Source organism: Platalea leucorodia (genome assembly GCF_965183815.1).
Source record: "Platalea leucorodia genome assembly, chromosome: 8".
Taxonomy (NCBI): Eukaryota; Metazoa; Chordata; class Aves; order Pelecaniformes; family Threskiornithidae; genus Platalea; species Platalea leucorodia.
Window position 1 is genome coordinate 13,555,405 of NC_138830.1, and position 23,835 is coordinate 13,579,239.

General features: G+C 44.8%; 1 protein-coding gene across 7 annotated transcripts in view; it reads left to right on the top strand.

The window, feature by feature from the left end:
• Positions 1-23,835, top strand: part of TP63 (tumor protein p63) — a gene marked incomplete at both ends in the record, with an annotated part of 105,653 nt that overhangs the window by 49,192 nt on the left and 32,626 nt on the right. For 6 of the 7 annotated variants that reach the window (XM_082319570.1, XM_082319571.1, XM_082319575.1 and 3 more), the window contains one exon: positions 6,380-6,634. The exons of the other annotated variant lie outside the window; for it this stretch is intronic. In XM_082319570.1, coding sequence (XP_082175696.1) covers positions 6,380-6,634 — 255 coding nt within the window. The remainder of the gene's footprint in view (positions 1-6,379; positions 6,635-23,835) is intronic. 7 annotated transcript variants of the gene reach the window in all.

Below are 23,835 nucleotides of genomic sequence, written 5' to 3' on the forward strand. Positions count from 1 at the left end.
GATGTGAAATAGTCTCCTCTTTTCCTGGAAAAAGCAATGACCCAACAGTAAGATTACTCAAAGCAGATTGATTTGTTATAGTGCTAAAAGCCATGACACATTGTAATTAGAGCTTAGGAGCTATAGTGTCTGGGAACCTATCTTGGTAATTGTTGATATCTTTGGTTGAACCAAAGTTATTTGCTCCCTCACTCTTTACATTGAGTATATGGTGCATGTTATCATTTTATCTGTGGGCTTCCGAGTGTTTGATGCATTTAGTTGCACAGTAGCTCTGAGGAAAAACCTCTTCAAAATAGACGACAGGGATTTGTCTCCATTTTAGAAATGGAGCTGGGGGGAGTGAAGAGAGACCTACCGCTAGCACCCCGGCTCTCCGTGGAGATCTGGGCCTGAGCTGGTGTTGAAATGACGGTACATGTCTTCCCCTGATGGCTTGGAGGGGACCAGAGCGATGTCCAAACTGAGCTTGTTCCTCCTGAAAGAAGTGCAGTCCAGATGTACGTGAGCTGGGTGGAAAGTCTGACGCATAAAGAAGTTTTTCAGTCTCTCTCTTTTTCTTTTCTTTTTTTTTTTTTTATGAGAAAAGAGGCTGGAGATGCAAACCAAATCACGCCTTTCATTGCGATGAGTGAATTAGATATCTCTTTCAGCTTCAGCCCTGATCTTAGCTGAGGGGCATGGGTGGAGCTCTTTATTTCTTGGCACTTCTTTGTAATGGCACAAGCAGCGCGCCTACATCGGGTATTGTATCAGCTGCCTTCTGAGAACTGGCGAAGCTGCACAGTCTTGCAGTCAGCAATATCTTGATTAATAATTATGATAGAAGCACTTCTGTTGAGCTTAAGTGCTTTATTTCCACCTATTAAAATCCTTTGCTAGGAAGGTTTGAAAACCCAAGTTGATTTAAATCTTTCTTGATACATTTGAGGTTGTCTGTCTTCTGATTTGGATAGGCATCGAGCACTCTGGAAAACATCCATCCTGCTGCCCTTAAGAGAGCTGTTCTCCAACAGGAATCTGAATCTTTGCCTGGTCCAGCACTGAAATATCACTGTAAGCTGGTTCGTACTAGTTCTGCAACTGTTAGCTCTGGTGCATCAGTTGTGGTGCAGTTAAGGACAAAGCACAGAGTTAGCAAAGTGCCTTGCAAAATCTTATTGCTCACAGCCATGATAGTTTACTGTACTAGTTTCATCATCTCATACCTTTGGAGAATCAGCACCAGGGGTGGTGTTTTGCAAAGTTTTTTGAGTAGCGAGACAATGCTCTTTAGCTGCATAGATCCAGTGGTGAAAATGAAAATTTTGTCAGTATGTGTGCACGACGTAGATGCATGTCCTTTTGAAGGTACGGAGAAGGGTTTTGATAGGGGTGGAGCCATCTAGGTGTTCTACACCCGAAGATGGCAACTTTTCCTTTATTTTCTCAAGGGAGAAACTCTCAAAACTTTCTCTGAAATGTTGATAACTAGGTAGTTAATAGCTGGAGCTGTGTATTTTAGGGGATTTTTGGTGTGGAAGTCCCCTTGAGAACTTTTCTTCCCTTGCGTTACTTCCCTTGTGCCTTCATACAGGGGGTCTCTTTGCAGATCTGTCTCATAACCTTATCAATTAACATGATGAGCTTAAAAGCAGGCTGTTGGTGAAGAACCGGGGCTGGGTTCTTGCTGCAGGGCAGGGTGAGAAGAGCCCCAGTTTGGGTGGGTTGGGGAATCTTCCCCGGCACATCAGCTCTGCCGTGCGTGGTGGAGCATTTGTATTGCCCTCTTGTGGCAAGTGCCCCGGAGCCGCTGGGGTCAGGAGGCTTCCTGCCTTGCGTTGTTCGTGGAATTCCTTAGGAAGATCTGTCCTCCTGACAGCAGAAATGTGTTAAACTATTCTGCAGTTTTCAGTCTGGTTTTTAATTCAGCAGCCTCTCCAGCGAAACCATGGCTCTCCTAATCAAGAAGCGTGTTAGCATGAAAACCTGAAAGTGAAGCTGATGGGATGTAGGAAGCGAAACCGATAGTTCAAGATACATTATTGAAAAGATGTTCCAAAATACGTAGTCTAAGATCTAATTGTAGCTCTCTAATTATTTGCAGTTAAACTCGCCTGAAGGTTTTTGTGATGCCTCAGTGATATTAATAATTTCAGAAACTTGATGAGGGGAACAAAATAGAGAACAAAGGCACTGAAAATTAGATAATCTGTTCTTTCAGCTTTGCATGCATTTCCCTTCTTTCCACCAAATAGCATTCTCCTCCTGCCAGGAATTGGCTGTGGGATTAGATCCTGCAGTTGTTCAAAACAACCCTGCAGCAAAACACGAGCACGTGCTAAAATCTGGGCTACCAACCTGGCAAGAATTAATTTCTAAATTAAATACTGTCGTCTTTCTGTCTGTAAATGGTGAAGGAAGGCTGCGTGTGTGCAAACACACACCCTGCAGCCCCCTCCTGGAGGGCGATGCCTTGCAGACATGCCCACAGCCCCTTACTCTCTTTGTTCTTGCCATCCCCAGCGTGGCTGGGGCGAAGGGGTTTTATTGTGGCGGCGGCGGGTGAATTCCTGCGTGCGCCTTCCCCGGGCCTGCTGCCCCTCTAATTGTTGTGTTGTCAGAAGGCGTGTGCCTCTGAAAGCCTTATCTGATTCCTCCAAAAGCCTTGCAAGCAATTCAGATGTTGACCCCTTGAGCGCAAACAACTCTCTGCCTGCCTTGGGGCATAGCTGCGAGACGAGGTTTAGGGCTCGTGTGTGCAAACCCAGCGGCTGGCTTTGTCACTGGGGATGGAGCACCTGCCTGGGGAGGGGAGCAAGGGGCCAGGGAAGGTGAAAGGCTGGTGGGACTCGGAGGGGGAGAAGGGGAGTCCAACAGCTGCTTGTGTCAGCACGGGGATAAGTGCAAGGAGATTAATAGTTATTTAAAGAGCAAATGGGGACATGGCATTCGGCTGTGGCATGCGAGTGTATAAATGTGGTGGAATGGCTGCTCCGCTGGTAACATTTAGACAGATGGTCCCTGGACTGAAAGGAATGAAAAGGATCTTTGATTCTCTTAAGGATATCTTAAATTTTAATGGGGCACTCTTTTTTTTTTTTTTTTTTTTTTTTTTAATGGACTTCCAGGCAGCACCTTCAGTGTTTCCAGACTGTGCTGTCTTGTTAATGCCGACTGCCCATTTGGCCATCTTTTTCCATCATCTTAAGTAGCCTGGGATTAGAGGGAATAGTTTTTAAGTGAAAGCTGAAACACTATTGTTTTGCTGTCTGTATGTCTGAGTTGGTTTAGGAGACTGTTTTCATCGCAGCCGTCTTTTCATCATTCTGCTGGTTAGGGAGTGTGTCTGATGCTAATCTCCATGAGAAATGAAACAACTGAGTGATACTTCTACATTTTTGAGAAGACTTCAGGTCTTATTAGGGTATTCTGAGGCAGGAGGGCAGGGAGGTTTGTTATTTGATTAAATACAAAATTACTGAGCAGGAAAAAGACCGTTCCTGGTGCAGTACACCAGCATTCTGGCTCTTTCCATACAGAATTAGCCTCAAGGGACAACATGTACCAAACGTCCGTTAAATAGGTCTTGGTTGGGTGAATAGCCCGCAGGAGATGAGACATAACTGTCATCTGCATTGCCAAAGCCGAGATCTCCTCCTGGAGAAGAAGAACCAGTCTGGATTGCTTTCTCCTGCGTCAGCTACTTATCATGCTTTGAGTCCAATCGCAGGTACTTGCTTGCCCATCTAACAGGGGTGCTGGGCATCTATAACATCCCCGTTGTTATAGATGGGGAAACTGAGGCAGGGAGGGCAAATGACTAACCTGAGGCAACACAGACAGTCACTGGTTCACCCAGGATTAGGACTCCATATGTAATTGCTTTTATTACTGTGCTGCCTGAAGGCCTCAGACAAAACGGAGGCCCATTAAGTGGAGCACTTTTTACATAGCGAGGAGCAATCCTTGCCCTGCAGACCTTGCTGCCTGAAGTAGGCTGAGGGTGGAGGGGGAGGTGAGGTGGCTTGGCCAAAGACACAGCACATCGCTGGCAGAGCAAGGGAGGGAACCAGCTCTCCCTTCTCTCTGCAGACCATCCCAGCTCCCAAAGTGAAGTCCCCTGTGCTGTTCCCCACCACACCTTCTACTTCCCACCACAGCTTGTATTAGCAAGCTGATCCATCTCTGGAAAGTCTGATGTACCTTGCTGAAGACCCAACAGCATCAGGCTCACCTTGGGCTTTTAATTAAGACCCCATAAAATATCAGCCTCTTCCAGTGAGACAGAGACATAAACCTAAAGAGCAGCTCTATTTGGTGGCTTAAATTTCTCTACCTGCTCCTCTTCTGGAATGACGGCTGAGAGCACAAAGTGTTTGAGTGTAGGGAGGACACTTCATCCTTGCAAAGGGACCAGTCTGTTTTCCTCCATGGCTGAAATGACTGAGAAAACTGGGTGTGAAATTGGCTTGTCCAAGGTCCCTGGGAAGCTCAGCAGGTAGCTTGTGCCACTCCCTTTCAGGTCCTTGGAAGAGTGATGATGTGCTTGAAGCTTCATTAGGGCTGGTAGGATTTGCAGTATCGGGAAAGCTTTTTGTCATGGGTCTTGCTATTGATGCTCTGACTCGGGGAGACTTTGTCGTTTGGCTGATAATATGGAGTTGTCTCTAGAAAAGGAGCAACTGTTGGAAAGAAGAGGGAAGTCTGAAGCAGACTGGCTGAAGTACCGAGAGATACGTGAGCTTGATGGCTCTGGGTGGGATTGAAGATGTAGGGTGTGGAGGGGCATGAAGTGCCTGGGCCCTTGAACAAGGGGAGGAGCCTGAGTCCCTTCTGTCACATCAGCTGCTAACTGCAGAACCTGGTGTGTGTATCACTGCGTGTTCCTGGGTGATCCCAGAGCTGTTGGGGATGGGTAACACAAATCTTTTGGATGCTGTTCTTCCTAAGCTGGGCACAAACAATGCCCTTTGGACACACACAAGGATAAGACTACGTGTACCTGGCTGAACCCCATGTACTGCTCACCTGCTGCCCTGTCTCTGTAGTCAATGCTGGGTCCTTTGGAGGAATAAAAGATTGGGGTAGTTGTGTAACTCTCTCTCCCCGGAGTACTTTCCCAGCTTCCAACTGTTTGTGGTTCTGAATTTTAAAATCAGATACACTGCCTTGATGGATTTTTCTTCATGCTTTTAGTATCCACAGCATTTTGTGGCAGAAAATCCATGTTTATTTGTGGGCTTTGTAAAGAACCGCTCTGTGTGTGTTTAAACCAAAATTCTGCTCAAGATGTTTTCTTGTCCCCCAGCTCCTCTATTAAGAGAGTATGAAAATTAATTTCCTATTTGCTTTTTTTTGCCCCCTATTGTTTAGGAATTTATCCATTTCTGTCATAGTGCATTCCACCTCTCTCCTCGTTGTCTCTTTTCCAGGCTGAAAAGTTGTCATCTACTGCTGCATTACAGGAAGGCATTGAAAGAGTTTGCTCATTCTTGTCACCCTTCTCTGAAATTTGTTCCCCTCTCATCTCTGGGGGACCAGGGCTGCACATAAAATTTAGGGCATTAGGCATGTGATTTTTTTTCTGCTAACCTCTCCCTGATTTAACCTTTGCCTTTCTCTACTCTGTCCTCCAGCCTTAGTTTTTGGTGTCTTCAATTTTTTCATATGTTGTTTGTACCTGAAGGCTACTTTTGGGGCACAATCACATCTGCTGCTTAAGTATGTGCGGAAGCCGCCTATGCTGTGAGCTATCATGCTGCTCGATGAGACTTTCAATTCCTCTCTACTGCTGTCTGTGACCGGTCACTGGGAATTGAGTGCCTTGTACAACCTGTTTAAGTGCTATGAACCTTTTCTCCAGGGCGTCACACTTCAGTGCAGTTACTACCCGAGTTAGAGGTCCTAAATGTCACTGTGCATAGCAGGATCAGATCCACAAGAAGAGCAGCAGTCTTTGTGTAGGGTGCGAGACCATCAGAAACGATGTAGCCTTGTACAAGTTAGAGCCAGTTGCACTATAATGAACCTGATGATTTTTATCAGGTTATAGCAGTCTCTTCAAAACGGTCTTGGTCTGGGTGTTGCTAGACATAGGGAGCCTGCCTCCTCATGATGGCTTGCTGCCCTGCAAATCACTTCCCTGTTATGTGCAAGCTCTTTTCCCAGCTCGGCTGTTGATCTCCTGTGTGGCTGTGAGAAGCTTTAGTTCTTTCTGTTTCAGTCACCAATATAAAATGGGATATACCCTTTGCAAATCTCCCTCCTCTTGGTGTGACACATGTTCGATAGTGCTGAGATCATGATGTGCATTGTCCATCATGAAGGCCATGCCATGGCTAGCCAGCCTGTGCTAACATTGCTTCTGTAATACTCCTGTGCATCTCTTTGCCTCTAGCCGCAGTACACGAACCTGGGGCTCCTGAACAGCATGGACCAGCAGATCCAGAATGGCTCTTCCTCCACCAGCCCCTACAACACGGAGCACGCACAGAACAGCGTCACGGCCCCCTCACCTTACGCCCAGCCCAGCTCGACTTTTGACGCCCTCTCACCTTCCCCAGCCATCCCTTCCAACACAGACTACCCAGGACCTCACAGCTTCGATGTATCATTTCAACAGTCCAGCACAGCAAAGTCAGCAACGTGGACGGTAAGGACGCAGCGTCTATTCGCTCCTTCTCTAGCCTTGGTCTTGATGCTACTAGTGACATTATTTGTATGATAGATATCCAGCTTGTGCAAGAAAGGAGTGACCTGTGTCCTCTTCAGTGCATGACATGTCACACAGAAGGGAGAGATTTATCTTGGCGGCTCTGGGAGGGTGTGGTGGGAATTTAACCCCAAATAATATCACTAAATCCCAGGTGAATAAAATGTCTTGCAAAAAGACAGTCACCTAAAGACCATATGTGATGAAACAGTGGCTCCCCATTTGAGTCTAGCAGGTGTGCTGGAGTTAAAACATGGGGTGGGCAGAAGCATGGCTTCAGTGTTTCCCTTCACTTTCTTCAGCTTCCATGGGTTTGCATAAGTTTTGGCATGTGGGGCTGTGCCAGCAGGATGGAGGTGGTGCCCCCTGCTCCAATTCATGGAGTGTGGGGCTTTCACTTTCTCCTTGTCCTTCTCCTTCCACAGCTGGTGTAGGAACGCCAGTGTCACCAGCTTGGGTCAGCCCTGCGGTATTCGGGTTATTTTTTATTTTTATTTTTTACTTAACAGTCTGCTCTTGCTGTCAGAATAGTCCCTTTCCTATTAAAAGAATGTATGGAGCTTGAAACTTGAAGCCCAGCTTTTGATTTCTGGTGGAGCTGGCTTGATTGTTCAAGCCCTAGAAACTTTGCAGCTCAGGACGCAGCACTGCTGGAGCTGTATGTCCTGTTGTGGTTTGGGGCTCTAGAGCAGAGATGTTTGCAGTGGAGAATATTGCTGTCTTAAAGGTGTTCAATATTTGCCTTCCTCTCCTTCAGGCACTTGGCATAGGTGCAGTGAATAATGCCCTACCTCATGCTACCTGAATAAAAGCAAAGACTCAATTTTTTTTTAAACTTTTTTTTTTTTTAAAGAAAAAAGGATACACTTTTTACTGGAAGCTAAGAGCATTGAAATAGTGTGGGTTTTCTTTCTTTTTTAATCTGAGGAACTACTTCGATCTCAAATTTAAATAGAATCTAGCAGGAATTGCAACTAACAAACAAACTCCCAGCCATTGCTGCCAGCAAAGCAGTGGAGCCCGTATGCTCTACTCTGGAAAAAGATGCCAGATAACAATAAATCACTGTAAGTTTGCATCCTTTATATTTTAAAAGCCTTTTCCAGTAAAATTTGTCTAAAACTGGTAACAATAACTTTGTTCAGGAAATTGTGTTTCATGGGGTTAAACTGTGATAGGTCTGCTCAAGACCAAATTTTTCATTTTTTTATGTATAAAAGGGTGAAGGATTTTTAAGTGAGGTTGAAATTGCACCTTTTCCTTATCTGCATTGGGAGTGACGCCCTGCTGTAGTTCATGCTTGTTTTCATGTCCAGATTTCTCCACTTACACTACACACATTATTTATTTTCACTTCCCTTTAAGTAAGGAAATCATTGGTCAGTTCTACTTTCCATTTCTCAGAGCAAGAAAATGATGCCCTTGGATTTTTGCAGACTGCTCTGGAGAGGCTCCTTTGAAGGAGATATGAAAAGATGTTCTGTTTTGATACATATGGTACAAAGAATTATCTAATGCAGCTGCAGGGAACTAGAGCGTTTGATGCTGTTCTTTCAACTGTGAAAAGCGGTCTTTTGAAATGAGGTTTGAACGTGTGCAGTAGGCTGTTCCAGCAGAGCTGAAGATGAGCGAGCTACTCGCGAGCTTAAAGTTAAGCAAGCACTTGAGATGTTTCACTGTAGTGATAGTGGCTTTCTGCGGTAGAAGTGGAGGCTGAGTTTTAATGTAAATCTGGGTAGTAGTCAAAGATCAGATTACATGCTGGCTTTAAAAAAAAATAAATAGAATTGCTCCTTGGTGACTACAGTCACCAAACATGTGCAGCCTGGGGGCAGGCACGTTCAGCTTCCCCTCCTCTTCTTTTGCCCTGATGTCGACCACGCTTTCAACAGATGAAGATGTGCCCCCTGTACCTGTTGCAGTCTGTCTAGGGATAAGTCCGTGTATTTTACTAAAGGAACGGGGTCCCAAACAGCTGTCTGACCAGGGAGGAGCAAGCGCGGTCCAGGTGCCCCTGCGCTGAGCCAAATGACCTAGATTTAGCTGCTCGTGCCGGAGCTGGCGGTGTGCTGTATGTTCACAGTAGATGACGACAGTCTTGCGGTGGTGGCTGGGGACCTTCAATCAATACGCCTTTCACAGTAGAGCATCTTTCCATCTTCAGAGCTCTGCCCTTCTGCTAATTAATCCACCAACTCGTTTCACATGGGCTCTTGAGCAGTTGGTAATATGAGTTCGACAGCTTTATCAGTGGGGTGGGTGGGGAAGGACGTGAAGGCTCTTTCCTGCTGCCGTCCCGAGAAATGTGGAAACATACGTGAAATGTTGATGAAAGGAGGAGTGATTGCCCCATCCTCTCAGCAAGAGCAAGTTCTCGGAGTTGCTCATTCCCCCCCATGTGACTTCATATGCTTTGCTTAATGCCTGTCGTCTTTTTTAATGATGGATTAGGAACTTACCCAACTGGAAGAGTTTCTTCCACTGCAGTGACCTATTAAAAATTTAATTACTCGATGGCCCCGCCCTTATTAAGAGTCCAAAACTTGAAAGCCTTGTTTCTTAGTTCTTTTTTTTTTTTTTTTTTTTTCTTTTTTCCCTCCCCCCTCTTGCCATTCCCCAGGGCAACAGTATTAAGTAAGGAAATCCATTGTATCACACTTTCCCCTGTTTGGGAGAGGATGAGCCAGGCTGACCCACCTTGCCCTGCTGGGAAGGCTTGGTGGTGACTGGCAGGGGATCTGCTGTCCTGGCTGACAGCGCACTTCTCCGGAGCTCCTCTGAGCTTCTGGGCTGAGTCATGTTAGATTAGGTCATGGGAGTGAAGGTTGTGTGCTTGGTAAGAGGATAGGGTTATTTCTCTAAAAAGGAGGAGCTGCTTTCACGGGAAGATTAGAGACCTATGAAGATGCTTCAGATTTTTTGGCCACATTGTGCATTTAGCTCCTAATCTGTGTGCTTTGCAGGCAATAATCTGGAATCACAGGTAGATCCCAAGGTTACTTCTTTTGGAGGTGGGGGAAAGGAAAGAGGGTACTTGCTGAGTACCTAAATGCTATGTCTCTGAAAACAGCACTGGAATTGTATCTTTTCCTGAAACTTTTTTCTTTTTTTTTTTTTTTTTTTTTTTTCCTCCTTCTCCAAATTCTGCAGACTCTTTCTATGGAGCAGGTTTATTGTCCTAGGACAGTGGGCAGCCCTTGTCAAATCAGCAATATTGGTATAGGATAGGCTTGGAGGGAGATGAGTGTAACATCAGGATTGCTTCTCTGCTCAGGTTTGTGATGGGATCCTAATTAAGGGGGGGGGGGGGGATGGGGGGACCTGGCCAAAAGTTGCAGAGAGAAACAATAGCTGCTGCTAGGTGAGAGGGTGATTTCATATGTATAAGCAGTTCACTTTGAAAATATTACAAATTTTCTCTCTGAAGTCTTTCATGACCTAAAGTAGGAATTCCAGTAAAACATGCTGTCTAATCAGGTTAGCTCTTCATTTGTATGCAATGTTGAACTAATTAATGATGACAAATTGAGATTGGATTGCAGGGGACTTTATAAGCATCCTTGATTATTTTTCTTAATTAATGACCTGAGAGCACAAGTAAGAATATAAGCAGGTTAATCAGTCTTTTCAGAAGGAAAATCTTTAACAATTGAAACTCTACTGAAATGTTTAAAAACAAAAGCGTGACTGGTCTGAATTGAATAAACTTTCTCACATGCATACTCATCGTACAATAAAACCTTCCTGAATACCACACTGCGAAGGAACAAGCAGTTATCATTTTGTAATGCTGAGATAGAGTAGGTTGTTGAGGCTGAGCGAGAAGCTCTATGAATTGGGTGAAGTAAGAACGTATCCAGAACTGTGTGTCATTTATTGTGGGATATTTCCTCCGTGAGAATTCCCATATTCCCATGCCTTGCGATATCTCCTCACGTTTCTACAGCAGAAGAAAACAAGGCATTTCAAAAGTGTGCCACCTCAGATTTCTTTTCTTTGTGGAAGTAAGTTGTGTGCCGATCTTCCCCACCCACTCTGAGTGCAAATAAATAAATAAACAACTGCCCTGGCTTTTCCCCCTAAAAAAAGATTTGGCAATCACCTGTCACTAGCAGAACCTGTTACTCGGGGAAGAACACGAATGCAGCAGGAAAGTAAAAATTAAAATTGTATGTTAAGGTAAGTAAAAGTTAACATTACTGCCAAACGCGAGCTATCAAAAAATTAATCGGATCCACCCATACCCATAAGCAAGATACCACCTTATAAGTCATGAGACTCTTTTTAAAAGACAAACAGGTTCTTATTCTCCCCCAGGTTTTTGAGCCTTTAGGGTGCATCTACTAAATCCTTTAAAGCTTTTATTGGTAGTCAAGAGGGTTAAGGAAAAAGAAGGCAGAAATAGCTTTAATTTTTTTTTTTTAAATGAAAACTGAAATTTATTTGCAAATTTTTTAATTCTGCTGAAGACAGACACCCAGCCCTGCAAGACTTGCATAATTCAGGTGTTGGCAATACCTGAGTTTAGCAGTTTATTCTCATGCCCTGCAGTAGGTTGGAGCTTAGCTGGGTTGGTCCTTGCAGGGTTTTGTTATGAAACAGAGTTCTGCAAAGCTGCAGTCTATTCCACTCGGGCTCACTTGTTCTCCTGTTTTCAGTAAACTCAGCTGTACCCACAGCTATAAGAAAATGCTCAGATTCTGGACTCTCTTTGCTAGCAAAGCTGGATAACAGCCTGTGCAGCATGGATGAAAGCAAGTAAATGGATTGTGCTGGCTGGGGTTAGTGCATTTGGAAAAGCTGCATTTTAAGGAAGGTGAAAGGAATGCACTTAAATTAGTCCACACGAGCAATAACAGGTTTCCGTGGTTAAGAGTACAGATTCCTTGGCTGGGCTATCTCAGTCTTTTTATTTCAGATTGATTCATCCCATTTTCATTTTAAATATATTCTGGGTCCTGAACCACCTGGTGAAATTGTGCAATTTTTTCCCAATCTCTATAAAATGGATTAGAGGACTGCGCTCAAGCACAGTGAATCAGTGAGAGGGCAATTAGATGTGCGCATCGCCGTGACTCAACAGTCCTTAATTATGTGTTCAGTTTTCTCTTAAATAATCTGTTCAAATAGCGCATTGTTTCAATAACACTGGTAATGTCCAGTATTGTCCCAGCTGCTGATTATCTCTCTGCATCATACATGAAAACTTTTTTTTGTTTTAAAGGCTGGTGAGTCTCCCAATGAATGTGCACGTGGGGCTGTGCTAAGTGTTCATGTGAAATCTTAGCTTTGTTATTCCTTGGTGGTGTGTTGGTCAGTGCAGTCTGAGCTTTCCAATTTCACCTTTTAATATTATTTTTAAAGCTGTCAGGAGAAGGGGAGTGGAAGTGGTCTTGTTAGAGGATTTTGAATTTCCCTGTCATCAAAGGCTCCTAGTCAGCAATGATGTAGGCTTTAGCTGTTTGCATGGGGCAGCTGAGAAGGGTCCTTGTAAAAGAGAGACTCCTTTGTGCAGAGGGTCTGAAGACCTTGCCAAGCACTGAAATAAGTCACCTCCAAGCCAGTCTGCTAATCCTTTTACGCCTTTAAATGTAGGCTTTCTCTTCAGCTCAGCTGGTCACCCAGCAAAGTTAATTTTGCTACAGCAGGAGTGAGGAAGGGAAACAATGCCTGTAATCTAAAGGGAGAGAAGCGATCTGGAAGGAGAAGGCAGCGGAGGAGGAGATGGGGTTGCAGCCTTCGGATGCACATGCTGTAGGCTGCGAGAGCTGATGCAATGGTGTGAGCGAAGGGCTTGGCTCCCCACTGATCTCAGCGAAGCAGGAGTGCTTCCATATTTGGGCATTTCTGTCGGGTGAGAAGTGGTTAAGATTTGGCTTCGTCAAGCTGTCTGCAGCCGTGTCTGCCTGAAGAGGCTGTTTCCAGTGCACACTCCTCTTGGTATGGAGCAGGCAGGGAGGCAGGGCGAGCGTTGATTGCCACCATCGTTCTTGTGCATGGAGGGGTTGTGATCACGCTTTCCTGCTTGAAGAGCTTGTGAAGTGTGTTTCCCTCTGTGTGATATTACAGGGCCTAACGCTAAGGCTGTTGAGGCATACGTAACTTGTCCTAGGTCCTCTACCTGGAAAGAGAGGAGCTGGGCTTGTTGTCTTTGAGGGAGGTGCCTTTCTCACGGCAGGGAGGTGTTTTCAAGCTAACAAAGCTGGGAAGAACCAGTTCACCTGTGAGAACCAGCCAGGAGGGGCCTGCTGGCTTCTGTTTGGGTTTTTATGCTTGAGTAGAAGGGATATCTGAGTGCATTAGGTTCCCATTAGAATGTAATTGTGCTTTTTGCCCCTAATCTCTTTGTCATGTATATTTTGTTTTTATTAGCAGTTATCTTCTTCTGTTACTCCTTACAAGCAGCTCTACAGATCTGTATAATAATTGCCAGAAAATGTCTTGTGATGTGAGCTGTCCTGGTTTTTTTTCTTTTCCTTTTTCTATCCTTTATTGTTTTCTAAAGCCTTCCAAGGCAATGTAGCCTCCCTATATGAACTGCTGTCACTGTAGTGAGGAGCTTTGCTATATGCTCTCTATTAGACCAGCACCCTCCATGATGACAGAGCTGTGCTGTGGTGTACAAGCACGCTGTAAGGGCCAGTCTGTACCCATGCAGCTAGCGATGCCCAGCAAGATGAGAAGGGAATTACTTCATTATTACATGAAGTGGTACCTGTCGGCACTGGGAAGAGAAAATTTGGGTCTCCTGACTTGCAACGGTGTGTGCTCTGCTCTTCAAACAGCACAGTTAGTGTTGGGCCACCAGCATGCCTGACCTGCTGAGAGAAAGCAAGCTTCAGGTGGTGTGAATGTCCTTCTCTTTCAGCTAGGATTTAGCCTCTTGGTTACTATATTTGTGGCTGATTCTCTCCCAGTGTAACAGGAGACTAGTTAGAGCTCACTACAGGTCTCCCAGGATCTGCAAGTGAAAAATACTGAGACATTAGGGTTACCGAGACATATGAGGATGGAGAAAGTAGTCATGGGGAGGGGTTGTGTCCTCCACAGGGGCAGAAGATCCCTCTGCTGTTTTGCAAAAGCAATTTCCAGTTGTTGGCATCACGCTTTTTTATTTTCTTTTTTTTTTTCCTTTCAGAAATTTTGTTTTAAGGTTTTAATTATTTTTGAAGAAAAATTCAGAGGAAGAGAATTAAGTGCAAGAAACTTTTTTTGGTTCTTAATGAGAATTTTTTTTTTTTGTCTGTGGAGGGGAAAAAGTGTTAATTAAACATAATTTTCATCAATGCAACTTGCACAAAAAAGCCCCACCTACTTTCATGAGAAAGGAATAAAGAGAAGCATAATCCTGGATTAGGTATCTTTCACTACACATATATAAAAACAACACCGTGTGAAAAGGGGGAAAATATATATGTATACACACACACACCAAACATACCAATGTGCCTCCAGCAGTATTACCAAAGGAATTAACTTTACAAGAAACAGCCACAGCCTGGAAAGAAGCCATTTTTCAAATAAAAGCTGAATGAGACTTGTGGTTTGTGAGAACTATGAGAAGGAAGGGTTAAAAAAAACATTTACAGATAAGAATAGCTGATGTTGGGAGATGAGTGAACATCTTGAAGTAGGGGAAGGTCACTATTTAAATCACCTTTTCTTTTTTTTTTTTTTTCCCCCTCCTCTTAGGTAAAAATTGGCTTCTAGTAAGAACAACATGTAGGATTAATGTAGTACTTTAAATCTTCAAAGTGCTGCACAAACATTACTTCCCTAATCAGCAAACACCTTTGCTTGGTAGGCAAATCAGGAGCGTATTCACCATTTTAGAGAAGGGAAACCAAGGTGCCAGAAGTGCCAAAATTCCCAAACTAGTAGCTTTTTTGGAGTGGGGTTTTTTGCCTTTTCTTTAAATGTGTTTTTTGTTGGTGGATTTTTTGGGGTTCTTTCTGGCAGTGCTCAGCATGGGGACTGCCTCTAAGCTGGCTTATAAAAGCTGCTGAGCTCTCCTGGATTTCACAAGTGCTAAGCATGCAAAGCAGCCTGGCAGAGCTCAAGCAAGGCATCGGCAGTTGCCTCCTTACCTTTCCAGAGGCCACAGCAAGCTGGGCCAGAAGGGAGGCAGCCCACTCCGGGGCAAGGAGTGTTTCCTAAAAAGTTGCCAGTTTCCCCCATACCATTGAGCTGTATAACTTAAACTGCGTTGACTGAGCACTGTTAGAAGATATTTCAACCCTGCAAAAAACTTTGCACAAAAAAATATTTGTGCAACTGTTTAATAAGTTACTTTTGGGTAAAGGTTTTCAGGTAGGCTGGTGCAAGAGGTATCGCTCACCTTGCAAAGACTGCCCTTGGAGATGATCGTTCCTTTCCTTAGGTCAGCTGAAATATTGCAGTTGTCATAGATATTATTTCCCTGCCAACTTGATACAGAACACGTATCAAGAACATGTATGCTGCTGTGCGTGTTGCATTGGTTGTGCTCTGTACACTGAGCGTTCAGCTCCAGAGTTTGGCAAACCATGTGCTATGAAGAAATGTCCTACTTTGTTTAAAAAAGAAGTGGCCTGGGTAGGGATGGCTTCTTTATAGAAAGAGCATGAACTTTATTATGCAATGGAAATCTTTTCATGAGGTTTTGCTATGTGCAGGTGTGTCAGATTTGTTATTGTAAACACAATAGAATAGCTACCCAAATAAGAGCTTAGATCCTCTTGCAAATAGACTTGAGTATTGATACAAACTTTATTGTTTCCCGTTGTTAAAGATAACACTTAAACATTGGAGTAAAACTCGATGCAGCCACAGGAGGAGAGTGCTACTTCTCCCTTGTATTTTCAGATGTATTCTATGAGAGTGTTTTTTTTTAAGAAGAGCACAATATTAACTTGTCTGATAAAAAGGAGCATTTTAAGATCTGCTGATACATGTTAGCTGCTGAAATTTATCTAAATTCAGCTCTACAGAAAGCTGAAAAATGTGCTAGAGGAAACACAGGAAAGCAGCACTTGAAGGCTGACCTGAACAAATGAGACGAGACTTCGGTCTAAGTTTTCTGGCTCTGTGGTTTTCCCCGTTAGCTGCGGTGGTCATGCTGGGGTGGGCAATGCCCTCCCCTGAAAGAAGAGGGGAGCATCCATGCAGGGGCTGCCACTCGGGGCTCTCCTCCCTGCCTGTTGTGTGTGCTGGGGTGCACCACGCTTTCCTCCTGGGGAGAGAAGTTGTGCTGCCCGGAGATGCCCTGCTAGGGACCAGCATTGATAAGCAGTGGATTTGGCTCCGAGCCCAGCCTTGGAGCTGCTCCTGCCCTGTGATTTAGATGTAATCTGGGTAACGTTGTGCAAGTTGTTCCCTCTGCCTCTGTTCTCCCTCTTCCCCCTTTCCACATACCCACCCTCAAATTCGGGACTGTGTAGCCATGATCCTTTGTTGTAAAGCACTTAGACCCCTGATGTGAAATGCCTGGGGGGGACAGCTGGGGACTGCTTCTTGCTGTGCATCCCGTATCACTAGCCCTAGCTTTCAGGCCTCTTCTTTTGACTTATTTACAGGACACTAAAGTCTTTTTACAAACTAACTTTTGGAGGAACCAAAACGCATCTCCAGGCTAAAGCTTGAAACTGCCTGAGTGCTGGTTGGGTTATTGCTTCCTCTACTTGAGATCTTGAGCTTTACTAGTGTCAGGCCCACCAGGTGTGAAAATTACTAACGCAGAGGCTGTTTGAGGGCTATGGCATGAAGGAAAGCCTCTTCCTGTTATGTAGCCAGAGCACAATGCTGTACCAGCACTTGTATGTTAGCTGTGGTGCCAAGCCTCGGCAAACTCACCCTGCTGCTTGTCAGGGCTTATTAGCTCAACCGCGTGAGCTGCGGCTGGGAGCTGACTTCCTCCTGACCTTGCAACGGGAGCAGAGTGAGCCCAGGTTTGCTATCAAACCTCCATCCAGAGCTCCTCAGACCCCCCCCTTAAAATGCAGGGCTGGAAGGAATTCCCATGGGGAAGGGACAGGAGCGGTGCCACTGGGCTCGGTGCCCAGCCTGGAGGGTGTTCACGGGGCAGGCAGTACACCCGCTCTGTTTGCATTTGAGCGTCAGCATCACTATGGGTGGGAGAGAAAAAGTCTTCCTGTGAGATGTTTGTCGGGTGGCTGCGCACTGAATGACACCTGTTCATTAATCAGCGAGGTGGTGGCTGGTTTTGCGATGAGTTCCTTGTCTCCTGTCTCTTCTGCTGCAAACTGCTCACATTACTTGTACTTAGTCATTTTTTTTTTTTTTTTTTTTGACCCATCCTTGGTGGGCTCTTGTAGGCATATGAGCAAAGGGGACTCCAGCAAAAAACAGTCTGTGCATTTCTAGATGTCCTACTAAAATCTTTTACAGTACTGGCGCCGATAAAGGAAGTGGTGAGGCCCCTAGGAAAAGCTTCAGAAGAGTCATCGTTAGTTCTGTAAGGTTTAACAAAGACAAAGCTGATCATTTTGCAATACAGTTTCTGTAAGGAATTAATAAATTTGACTTTTATTTGGCATCCTCTTTGGGTGCTGACCTCTCTGATGAGTCATTTTTGCCCATTTCCTTTGCCATGCCTCTCAAAAGGGCTACAGAAGTTGGAGTCTGTCTTTCTGGGTTTGTTTTTTCAGCAGACTGATCTGTTCAAGATACGAATGGGGAGAACTGGGTTGCTCTGGTGCTGCTGGTGTTCAGAGGGATTGCTGCAGCATGGTCCCTGGCTGATGAGAAGAGCAGCTCTGCAGGCGAGCTGGGTTCCAGGTTCAATTTGCAGGGATGCATGCTGGAAGAAAACCATTTCTATGCTGCAGGTCTGACGTCACAAACGCAAAAACGCTCTGATGCTGTTAGCCACCCTGCTGATCGCAATCAGTCTAATGGGGCTATTTTGTTTCAATACACTGGTATTCTGATTCATGTTGTGCAACTTATTTCAGGGAAGCTTCCTAAATGCAGAACCTGTGGGGTCTTTCTCTTAAGCGGGGTAGCTTGGTAGCACTTTAAGGGTTGGTAAAACATGTGGCCAAGATTGACTCTGTTGGTTAGTGACTGGGAATGACTAACTCATGACCGCTTCCCTCTCTGCCACACAGATCTGAGCTGTTGCCAGCCACCCCCTTGCCTCTGAAAGTCAAACTCCTGGGGTGCACCTTACCCAGGACCCCCCTGGATCAGGCCACATCTGCAGCGTGACCCCAGTGTAACCTTCTTGCTGGGGAAGTCAGCATTTCTCTGCTCCCGGGAGAAGCACGGCTGAGCACGCAGGCAGGCGCTGACTGCCAGGGAGTGGTGCAGGATGGTCAGGTATTCCTGCATGCTGGGGGCTCTCCGGCTCTGTGCAGCGTGCTGCCTTCAGCCTGCCTGGCATGGCTCAGCAAGGGTGTAACAGTTCACTCAGCTTTTTTATTTTTTTAATTTTTTTTTCTTTTTCCACTGGCCATACCAATCTGATTACACCTTCAAGGGATCATCTGCCCCTAAAGCTTAATTAAGGAGCTTTTGTCTGACTCGTCACTGACTCACCTGCCACTGTATGAGCTCATGTCTGACTTGTCCTAGGAAGATAGTGAAATATGTCAGGCTTCTCTGAAATATAGCAGGTTTTTGTTTTATTGCACCCCTGACATTGCTGTTGGCTGCTGCAGAGGTGAACAGAAAGATGACTGCGCCGACTTGGTTACATTTATCTAAACTTAGTCGCTTGCCTCTTTGTGCCTTGAAAAACCAGATGGGGTTTTGCTTGCACAGCTGTAGGTATGTTAGAGTTAATAATAAAAAAAAAAAATTAAAAATTAAATAACCTTTGAGTTTTCGCTTCAGGCAAAGTAGGTGAAATGATGTGTTTTGGAGATGAATGCTCTTGCAGGAGGCAAGATGTAGCTTGCAGGAGAACATCTGCAACCAATCCATTCTGTATGAGATGGGGCCAAGACTTGTTTGTATCTCAGTACCTGTTCAAACATGTCGTAGCAAAGCAAAAAGAGGTTTTGAATGCATTGAGGAAGGGTGGGTAAGAAGGGAAAGAGACATCAAGCTGAATGTTTGCTTAATAGCTTTGATTTCTTCATTAAACTTTTAAGCACTTTAATAATTTGATTAGCTGCTTTCAGAGCACTGTAGAATCTTTTTTTTTTTTTTTTTGTTCTTTTCTTTTCTCCTTTTCTTCTTTCTTTCTTAAAAGGAAAGAGAAAAACCCCTACTCATCGTGGTGCTGCAAAATGAGCTTGCTTTCTGGCCTGGAGCGAATCTGGTAACTGTTTGCTACCTTTGTATACCCACCCTGAGGACTGTCAGTGGAAGGATGTTCTGTAATACATTGATCAAAGAGTGTGCAGAGATTTAGTCCAGAGATTCTGGACACCAGAATACAGCTTCCCAGTCAAATGCTCCTTGCCAGCTATTCCCATCCTCTTTGTTCTGTAAGAACTGAACGTAGAATGAACATCCAGCAACTGTAGTTTGCAGAGCTTGTTTGCCTGCCTTTAATTGTGCACTTGAAATGTCTCTTTGTCAAAGCCTGTGGCAGCGTAGAACAGTTATATGACTCAGGAGCTGCTGAAGTGGTGAAGTTGGTTCTCATATTGAGGTTCTCGTATCATCATACTGATGGTTCTCATCATCATACTGAGCTCTGAGGGTTTTTTTTTTTTTAAGCTGACCCCTGAGATGAGCACACAGTTGTATTTCTAGTTTGCACATATAACTGAGTTTTGAATGTGCAGACTGTGTGTGACTGGGATCTCTTGTCAGTGGAGCGTAGCAAGCGTTGCTCAGATCTTTTTTCTTGTCTTATGGGCTGGATTCCTTGCTGAGGAGCTGGAGGGAACTGATTTGGGCTGAATAAGGTGGAGAATGTGAACACAGTGCCTCTAAAATCCTACCATAGGAAAGGGGCATGCATTCAAAGTGCTCTGTTCTATGTGGATGGGGTTGTAACACTACCTGGGTAGTATTTTGCCAGTGCTTAAAACCAACAGGCTACAATTTTTGGGTTTACTTTTTTTTTTTTTTCCCTTGCCTTGTACCAAATCCTGCTGTGACTTTGCCAATAGTGCTTGCTTAAGCAAGGCAACCCTGGCCATGTGGCTTCAAGGCCCCAACGCACAAGCAAATTAAGGAACTGCAAGATGCAGAAATGCCTGCCCTCTGCCTTTGATGTAGGCAGGGCTCTTCCATTGTGCTCATCGGAGTGAGGTTACTCTTACTTCTGTGTTTGCATGCATTTGTCAAGTCCCTAGTGACTCTCAGTGCTGTTGTTCACCTGTGTTCCCTGGCCGGCTACCAGGAAGGCCTCCTACAGCTTGTCCTTGCTCGGCAGGTGGACACCTATGCTAAGGATAGCCTTAGGCTCCATGCCACGCTGCATGGACTTGCCAAGCTGCACCTAGAAAGAGAACTGCTGTGTCTGTGTGGTGCTGCAGCAATGGGTCAAGTTCATTAGCTCTGGCATGTTGCAACTTGAGCGTGACAGTCTGGTGGCTGTGCAGAGATGGCTTGGCCCTGTCTGAACTCTTTTCTCCTGCATGTCAAACACTGGGTTAGCATGTGGCGAGCCAGCAGTCCCTGCAGCTGCACTATGGGCATGCCTTTAGCAGGCCTTGAGCAAGAGCACTGGTTGCTTTTGCCTTGTCCTGCAAGGAGCATCCTGACCTAGAGAGGAAGTCAGGGCTATGTTCAGGTGCAGATTGTACCTCACTCCCCATGCTTAGGGCTTCAGACAAGAGGGCTTTAGGTGGCCCTCGTGTCCTTCCTTGAGTTTGCTGTGCTGGACTGTATGAAAAGCCTGATGTGTAATTCAAGTTGCCTGAATAGGTCTCTGTCCTGATGCGCTGGTGACTCATGCAATCTTCCTTTTCTACCTTTGGAGCTGTGTTGCCATGACATTCTTGAGCAATAGGAGCTCATCTGTGGAGAAATCTTCTTTTGGAGATAGTTTCCAAAATGGTTGGCTATCCAGGGTTTTGTTTGCTTGCGATGGAGCTCCCATTCCAAAATCACGAAGGAAGGTGGCCAAAGCTACATGGTGGGAATGACAGTCTCTTACTCAAGCGTTGGCTTAACTCTCCGATTTTATCCCTCTCTTTTACAAACATTGCCTCGACCCCAGATTTCTCCAGCCACCCCTGTACCACACATCAAAATCTCTGCTCACTCTTTCTCCGAATTGTGTGATGTAATTATACCTCCCAGCCCACTACTGCAATGTGAAAATGGGTCCCTCTTGCGAGGACTTTTCAAGGAGCTTGCTCTTTGGAGAGGCAGCACATGGAGAAGCATACATAAGCCTGTGTGGGAATGGGGTGTGGGGGGGTGGTTTTATTTTGTTTTTTTCCCCTTGGCTACATGAGCAGCTAAAACCTGTAACCTACAGGAGTTGGAGGCTCCATGCAGAAAATCAGCTTAGGTTGGTGGAAGAGTTGAGATTGCATTTTTCTTGGCTAATTAAAGGATTAAAGGTGCAGAGATTTAGAGTGAACTGTCAGTGTGCTACAGAAGAGAGCCTTTGATGGTTGAATCCGACTTGAGATTAAACAAATTGCATTTAAATAAGAAATATGTGGCAACAGTTACAGCCTAGCTGGGCCTCTATCATTTGCTGTCCTCCAGGCTCAGGTAGCTGGTGTGCTGTGACTAGGGCTTCTCCCCCCTCATCAACTTGCCTCTTCCCAAGTGGCTTCCTCTGGATTGTTTCTATCTGTTGCCTCCATGCTTTGTAAAATTGGGCTTATTTCTTCTCACCCAGTGCTTTGTGCAGTGGAACCAGGCAAGCCACCTTACATGATGATGATCCCACAGCCCGTCATAGCAGTAGCATGGTCGCAAGCCTGTGGTGTGTTTTGTCATATCTCTGATCCTATTTAGGGGTTGTTTTTTTTTTTTTTTGCATCCTGGTGCTTTGCTGTATGCAAGTGGAGAGCTAAATACTTGTTTCCCTGTGGACTTTTCTGTTATTCAGCTGTGAAGCTAGTGGATGGAAAGAGTATTTTGGGTTATGCTGATAGTTTAATGCTGTCTTCCTCTACGTAGTGGTGGCCAATAAAATTCTGGAGGGGTAGTGAGCTTCTGCAGGTTCAACGTCCTTGCTTTCTTTGTGATTGTCTTCAATAGGCTGTACTTGCAAATGGCTTGCCAGTGTTGGTCCCAAGCCTCTTCCTGCCTTCTTGTTTGGATAGTGTTAAATTCAGAGCTGCTAAGGGGCTGTTTTTAAGTCTTACCCTTTCATAGCACTTGTAGTGGAGCAAGCTCATGAGATTCATGGTAGCTATCTCAGGACAGAGCTTGCTTTCTGCAAGGGCAGGAATTTATCTGCACAGCATTGTGCAGGGCAACAGCATGTTCCATCCATGGAGGCTTTGCACCTTTCTCTGATGCATCATGTATGAGCTGTAAGGAAAACGGGAGTGCCGGCCAGTGTGAGCCAATATCTTCTGATGTTGCAACTCTGTCTTGTTTTGCTCCATTTTGTTTTCTTTCTTTTTAGGGAGGAAAGGACTTGCCTTTAGTTACCTTCAACCCATATAAGATTGTGAGGGGTTTTTTGTTTGCTTTTTTTGTTGGGAAGATGGAGGAAATCACAACATTGAAACTGGTGAAAAATCTGCTGCGATTCCATAATCGCTTAAAAACATGGCATTACTTACTAATTGGGTGTGGTTAGTTGGGAAATCTAACTTTAAAATTATGTTTCCCAGGGAATTATTCCTGTTCTCATTGTTATCCAGTAACAAAGACTGATTTCTTTTTTTTTGTTGTTTTGTTTTGTTTGGGAAAGCAGTCTTGCTTCAAATGGGATAGGTCTTCTCACAAAGCATCCATGGCTTGGGGTCTTCAGAACTTGCAGTTTGCAAATGGAGCAGTGCAGAGGTAGTGAGGTCTGCAGGGACAAAGAGCTGTTTGCTGTTTTTCTTGGAAAGCCATCTTCAGATTGTGGTCATGAGGATTTGCATCTAAATCCACATTCATTCCTGTTATGTTTCCAGTTAGGTCATGCAGATGATATGATTATCTTTCAGTTACCAAGTGAAATAAATCAATTGCTAGGTATTAAGAGACTTGCTGTAATCTGTTTCCAATAATTTATAGATCTGTAACTATGTCATGGAGCATTTGAGCAATTATTCCTGATGAGTTTACCTAGCAGGCTTGTAGATTTGCCTGTAAAGTGCATCCAGGTCCATGCAAGCTTGCTTTATGCTCTTGTGCATTCTTGCTGAAATTATAAAGCAACCTAAGAATCGGCTAAAACAGGTGTAGGCTATGCTGTGTTCAAGCCTTCCATTTCTCATGTGACATGTTACTGCACTTCTTCCTTTTGGCTTGCACGTCAACTGGGATTTGGTTTTCCATTCTTGTCTTGAAGGGCAGGAGATGCAAAACTGAAGATTTTGATTTCTATAAGAGGGATAGGAAGAACTGTTGGTAACATTTCCCAAACTCATTGCAAACCTTCCTCCCTTTCTAAATGTTGCTCTGCAGAATGGCTGTCTTCCCTTAGCCACTGCAGTTGCATAGCTTCAGGCCTGCTGGTGAGCATGAGAAAAAAACTGGACGAATACCCCGAGCCTGGGATGGGCTTGTTGCTTTTCCTAGCAGAGAAGATGCCACAGCACTGACCTCGCTGCTGCACTCTGGAGCTGGAGGTGTCTCGATAGCCTGATGGCCACAGCAGCAACACTGCCATGTTCCTCAACATGGTTCTTGACAAACTGTTTCCCACGGTATGTAGGAAAATCAAAGTCCCGGTTCAGTACGGCACTTGAGTGAGTGCATAACCTCTAGCACGTGAATATTCCCTGTGAAATCTATTGGGTTCTGTTGGAGTCAGCAAGGCTGCTCCCATCCTTAAAGGTAGGCATCTGCTTAAACACCTTGCTGAATCATGTCTTGACTTTGAAAGTAGGCTCAGGAGAAACCACATCAGTTGACTCAAGGACTGTGCTTAGCTAGGTCACTGAGGATGGAAGGAGAGGGCTGGGAGAGAGGAGGATCTGGGTAAAATACAGATCCCAGAACCTTGCAAATGTTGGTCATAGCTAGTGACTGTGTTCTTGTCTGATTTTCTTGTCATTCATCCAAAAGCTTAATTGTATGAATAAAAGGTTTAAAGGTTCGACTTAGTCACCATT